The sequence below is a fragment of the Podarcis filfolensis genome (assembly GCF_964270895.1).
Source record: "Podarcis filfolensis genome assembly, chromosome: 3".
Classification (NCBI taxonomy): Eukaryota; Metazoa; Chordata; class Lepidosauria; order Squamata; family Lacertidae; genus Podarcis; species Podarcis filfolensis.
The window spans coordinates 114,082,600-114,088,599 of NC_139606.1; the positions used below are offsets into that span (position 1 = coordinate 114,082,600).

A 6,000-nucleotide genomic window follows, 5' to 3' on the forward strand; every position below is an offset into this window, starting at 1 on the left:
GGCCCAGATTGACCACCACACATATTGACAGCACTATATTAACATGCAGCAGCACTGCTTACAGTGCAGATGTAGAACTAGGGCCAACAGACAGCATGGCCAAATGGAGAAGGATTATGGAAGCTGCAGACCAAGGTACCCAATCCCTGGTTTAGACAAAGGGAGCCTCACACTTCCTCTTTGTAGAGTGCCTCAGTCCTATAACTGTAGGAAGAAGAACTGCCAGTTCCAGAATATCCCCACACAACTTCCCCGAACACAATATTCTAGTATTATATATTCCTGCCTGGCGTGCTCTGGTCCATGGGGTCACAAAGAGTCGGACACGACTAAATGACTAAACAACAACAACATATTCCTGTTCAGAAACTTTTAACCCAATATTGTCAACAGTATAGATGGTACACTATACTCAGATAACTTATATCACAGCAGCTGACACCTTTTGCCTCATTCTTGCAGTGGAATAGTATTTTTGAGGCAAATTAGATGCATCAAAAAGTATAATTGTTTTCTATTGCATTCTGTGGTCTCTATAACTAGTTGCACACAAAGCACAAGAAAAGGAAAGCAAAGCTATGGCAGAAAATGCATGTTTCTCGGGGCGGAACTTTCATCGCAAGAAGGAGATAACTACCTCATCCTGTTTCTGGCCTTTCTATGTTCTCTGCTATGGCAAGTGCCTCTCATTCTCTTACTTGGGCTAGAGACTATTTCCCAGCCAGCAGGAAGGAGCAAATTTTAGAATAGAGTGTTGTGGATGAGAGGAAAACTAGTCCCCTTGCTATGCAAATCCTTTTTATGTGATTCCTTCACCTTTGTGAAATGATGTTATTATTTTAACGTTCTCTTGAACGTTGTATTATTTCCTCCTTGTCCCAATTATTGCAACTTGGTATCTAAAACAGTTCATTTTAAATCTCTCACTCTCTCTTTCAAAACGGCATGTATCAAAATATATGTTTGTGTTTTCTGCTTAGTATACACAAATACTCTTTAACAATGTTCAGTGACATAGTGGAAGTTTAATTCAGTTCCCGAATCTCTCTCAAGGCTCAGCTCCAGAAGTTTTAGCAGAATGAAAAGCAATTCCAAATGCTCAGCAGGCAGGGCAGAGAACTGTTGGCAATCCCTGACTCACAAGTTTTAAACATGACCTCATTCATTACCAGTTTTCACTGGCTGCTTTCTTCCCTTTTGAAGTGAATGTAGGCTTGGAATTTCCAGTTGTAATAGCTGTAATACTAAAATAAGTAAATAATGAAGAGTTTCTTGAATAAAACCATAAAAAGGGGAGCCTCCACCACACAATCTGCAACGCACAACACTCAATGGGTAATATCTTCTCACAAGTGATGCAACTATTTTTAATTTGCTCCACCACATTTTGTAGGTTGCATGTGTTTGTAGGTTGTATGTGTTTGTAGGCTGCATATTAGGGAGTCAGCATCTGCCATTCTCTCTCTATTCCATTACTTGTGTGATTTTGGGGGATTCTTGAGATACTGCAAATGAAACAAATGGACATCATGACAGTAATCTGGGTCCCTTTCATAGCATAAGTTAGTAAATTTGGTTCTCAGAATTGTCAGTTACAACTAGGCATGCACCAGATGCACTAAAGTGGGCAAGAAAGTGAGTACGCATGCATGCACAAGGGGGGAAGGCTGCATATACACTATACATTTAAAACATGACCCACTCCTACTCCAGGAATCCTGTGGAACTGTAGTGGTTAAGGATGCTACTAACTGTAGCTTGTGATAAGTAAACCAGTTCCCAGGATTCTTTGGTGGGATGTGCTTTAAATGTATGATGTACACACAGTCAAATATTTATGATAAGCTCACTTCATGCAAAGCACTGCAGATACTGTACTTGAAAAGCCATGATTTTAGATTCATTGCATAATTAGCCTGCAGTCTTAACCCCACTTACCTTGGTGTAAGCCACTTTGGTTTCATGTCTGATTTTGAGTAGACATGGTTAGGCTTGCAGCCTAATCTCATGGAAGTTAGTGGGACTTACACTGGGGGAAAATTCATGAAAATACAAATGCAGTGCCATCATTCTTTTCTGAATTTCAAGTACTGCAATTACTTTTCTTCCCTCCACTTCTTTTCCTTAACCAGTGACGACTGTCTACAGAACATTAAACTACAGCTTTGCCTTAAGTATTGCAATCAGAATTCTTTCTAATTGTCTTAATGTTATTTTAGTGTGCTCAATATGGATACTCAAATCTTATGAAAATAAGTTTCTAAACTAAAACAATCGAAAACAGGCATAGGCAAACTTGGCCCTCCAGATGTTTTGGGACTACAATTCCCATCATCCCTGACCACCAGTCCTGTTAGCTAGGTATCATGGGAGTTGTAGTCCCAAAACATCTGGAGGGCCAAGTTTGCCTATGCCCGATCATTGACAACTGTGCAATAAATCTGAGGAGGACTCACTGACTGATAACTCCATAATGTACAGTCATTCCAGATTGATCTCAACACATCAGGGTTCTTTTTCTCCACCTCAAAGTTAAAGCCATACCAGTCCATACCAACAAACTATATAATAGAAACAAATACATAAACACAAGCGGGTAAAAGCAACCGCTGCCTGAAATCTTAACACAATCAGAGCAAGTCAGAAGTAAGTCACAGGCTTCACTGGGACTATGCAAGCACAGGGTACTAGTTTTGGATCAGAAATGGACATACCAAATTCTCAAATAATAAGGGCTACAGAATGCACCACTGGCAAAACATTTAACTCTTCAATAACAAGATGCAATAATTACACATAAATAATTACATGTTAATAACCAAACCAGCTGGTAAAGCAGCCTTTAATTAGAAAATTATTAAGTTCTGGTCAAGAGTTTTCTTTGATCTTTTGCTCTCCCAGGAGCTTATCCTCACAAAAACCCTATATTGCATTTATTAGCAGTCACCAACACCTTCCAAATACTGTACATGATTGAGAAATAAGTGTATATAAACATTTTCTCCATTTTCCTTCAGCCTGCACACACAGAAGATAATGTTCTCTGGACACCTTTTATAGGATCAGGAACTGTACAAGGATTTCCCCTCTTTTACATCAATTTCATTATTTACACATTCTAACATTTTAGGGAGATTTGCCTATCAACATCCACCATCTATCTATGGTACCCATGCTTTCTTTATTAGCAGTTCTTTACTCAGGTCATCCACAGCAATAAAAAGTTCCAAACAGCTTGCATAAACTTGAACTAGGAATCCATTTTAATCCAAACCTTACACATATTCACAAGGAACCAAGTCTCAGTTGCAAGGGATTTAGACAAAAGAATGCATATCAGACACATTCTACTTCAAAGATGACTGTTCAAATCCTTTACTAAGTATACAAAACAGGGATGTTTGTCTGCAACTAACATCCCAGCAAGGGAACAAGAAATTCTGGAAACAGGAGTCCAGGTGAGTTTGAGAGCTGCAACATAAAAAAAATAGTGCAGATATGCAGAAGATGGGAGGAGTTAGGTTTTTGAAAGGAAGAAAGAAAGAACTTTGAACACAATAAACTATTGCAGTAGTTTACTGGAGGAAGAGTGTAGTAAAAATTTACAACAGATACAAAAAGGCATTACGTTAAATGTTAATAGTAGTGAACCAGAATATGACAGAACCAGAGGCAACAGTGCAAAACTCACTATATGGATCCAAAATAAAAAGGCACACCACTACCACCTCCTCCTTCATAGTCACCCCAACCCTTGACAGACCAAAAACAAAACACCCCAAGGGGTTACTCCCGGTTCAAGACCCCTTTGTCGCTCGTCCCCGCTTAGGACCTCAGTACAGCGGGCGAGGCGGCGGGAGGAGAGCGGAGTATATTGCAACTAGAGCTTTACTCCTCCCTCCTCCTGCGCTCAGAGCACATCCACGCAGCCAACTCGCAGCACAAGCCGGGCTCGCCTGCAGCCTCATCCCGACCACAGGCAAGCAGGAGAACTAGGCCTCTCGGCTGCAGGGCGAGAGGATGCCGGCAGAAATGCCACGGGAAGCGCTCCAAGAGGGGCTTTTAAGTTGCTGCCGCCCCCCTTGCACCCTCCAACTGGGGCGCGGTGGGGGCGGGGGTTGAGGAAATCCCCTCGCTACCAATAAAAGCTCCGCATCCGTGTCCCTTCGCCCTCGTCTCGAGGGGTGGCATTGTGGGGTGGGAAGGATAGAGAAGATAAAACCGTTCCCCATCTTCCTCCGTCCCCCCACCGGCCGCTTTCTCGGGCCGAGTCCCCGGGATTGGCGGGCCCAGGAACCGGCCTTCCTGTTCCCACTCTGCACAACATGGCCAAGCCTGCCTCTCCTCCAAAACGAGGCCAAGTGGATTTTATATATATATATAAAGGTGGTGGTGGTGAAATGGGAGGGCGACGCGGTGCCCGGTATCCCCCCCCTCCATACAGGGGAGGCTCGTGCAAAAGAAAAGAAAATGGGGGGTGGGGGGGAAATCGTCGGAGGATGAGAAGGGGTGGGGGGTGGGGATAAATAAATAAATAGATAGATAGAAAACCGTCTTTTTCGCCCCTTCCTCCTCCTCCTCCTCCGAAGCTCGGAGGCCTCTCCGACTTACTCTCGTTTAACACCTCCAGCAGCTCGGCGCAGCTCTCACACATTGTTCATTAACCAGCAGCAGCCGCCGCCGCCTCCTCCTCCCGACCATTGATCGATCCGCTCCCGGTCGCCGCTGATTGATTGATGGGCTGGCGGTGTTGGGGTGGGGGAGGTGTGGATTGAGAAGAGAGGGGGAGGGGCGGCTGTGACAGAAAGAGAGAGAGAGAGGGAAGGGGGGGAAAGAAGGGGGTGGGGAGAGGAGGAGGAACAACCGTGAAGGAGGAGGATATGTGTGTGTGTAAAGTGGGTGAGAATGGGGGGGGGGGGAGAAACACAACAACTACGAGGTGGAAGGAGGGCGGGGGGGGGGGCGGCGACTGCCCGATGCAAATGAGCCTGGCGGCGACGGAGAGGAGCGTGAGGGAAGGGGTGGGGGGAAAGGAGGAGGAGGAGGAGGTGGAGGAAGAAGAAGAGGAGGTGGAGGAGGGACGGCGAGTCACTCACTGGCTCCCAAGGCCTCCACGCGCCGCCATTTTGCTGAGGGGGAAGGAGGAGGAGGAGGGCTGAGGGAGGGAGGGAGTGAAGGGGGGGGTAGAAGAGGAGGGAAACCTACGCGCACGCGCGCACACGCACGCACGTTCGGCCCCGGCTCGGGCGTTTCCGGGCCAAGGCGGCGGGAGACGAAGTGTGAGGGGGTGGCGGCGGCGTCGCCGGCGAAGGAGGAGGCGGAGTTTCGAGTTCCCTCCCTCTCCCTCTGGGCGGGGCGAACAGCGCGCGCGCGGTTAAGGCACGGAAGGGGGGGGGATGGGGGAGTTGGGCAGGTTAAAATGGCGGCGCGGCGCGCCTCGCGCAAGGCGAAAAAAAGCGTCCTGACGTCGCCGTCGTCCACCCCTCCCGTTCCCTCGGAGGGAGTCGGTGCGCCTGCGCGCGCTCCTCGCGAAAACGGGCTCCCGCGCTCTCTCTCAGAGGAGGAGAGGCCGGGGCGGGAGGAAGAAGAGGACGACGACGACTGTTATTGGGTGTCAAAGCCCTGCTCTGGAAAGAAATATAAACTCGAGAAATAAAAATGATACAGGGAATGGGGGAACACGCGTACAAATAAAACAATATATATTGTGAGGGTAATCCAGTCATGAGATTACCAATGCGTTAATCACAGTGTTCAGGTTATCCTAGCACCTCATTCACACACAGCAGGCTCCTATAGAAACATAAAACTCTGATGTTGCTTCAGCAAGAACCAAACTGAGACTGTCTTCTATAGTGGAAGCAGCTGCTTTCCAGTTATTATTAGCCCTACCTGTACTGGGAAGTGCTTCTTTCTTTAAAGGGGCCCAACCTGCTTTTTTAGTCTCCTGTTGCAACAGAGCTGGGGAGCCTCTGAGTCAGATGATGGCAGCAACAGGGG

At 46.7% G+C, this 6,000-nt stretch overlaps 1 protein-coding gene across 2 annotated transcripts in view; it reads right to left on the reverse strand.

Annotated features, from left to right (window-relative positions):
- USP34 (ubiquitin specific peptidase 34) overlaps nucleotides 1–5,277 on the reverse strand; it is a 104,035-nt gene extending 98,758 nt beyond the window's left edge. For both annotated transcript variants that reach the window (XM_083604686.1, XM_083604685.1), the window contains exon 1: nucleotides 4,612–5,277. In XM_083604686.1, the coding sequence (XP_083460812.1) occupies nucleotides 4,612–4,654 (43 nt within the window). In that variant the 5' untranslated portion in view covers nucleotides 4,655–5,277. The remainder of the gene's footprint in view (nucleotides 1–4,611) is intronic.
- Between the last annotated feature and the right edge of the window lie 723 nt (nucleotides 5,278–6,000).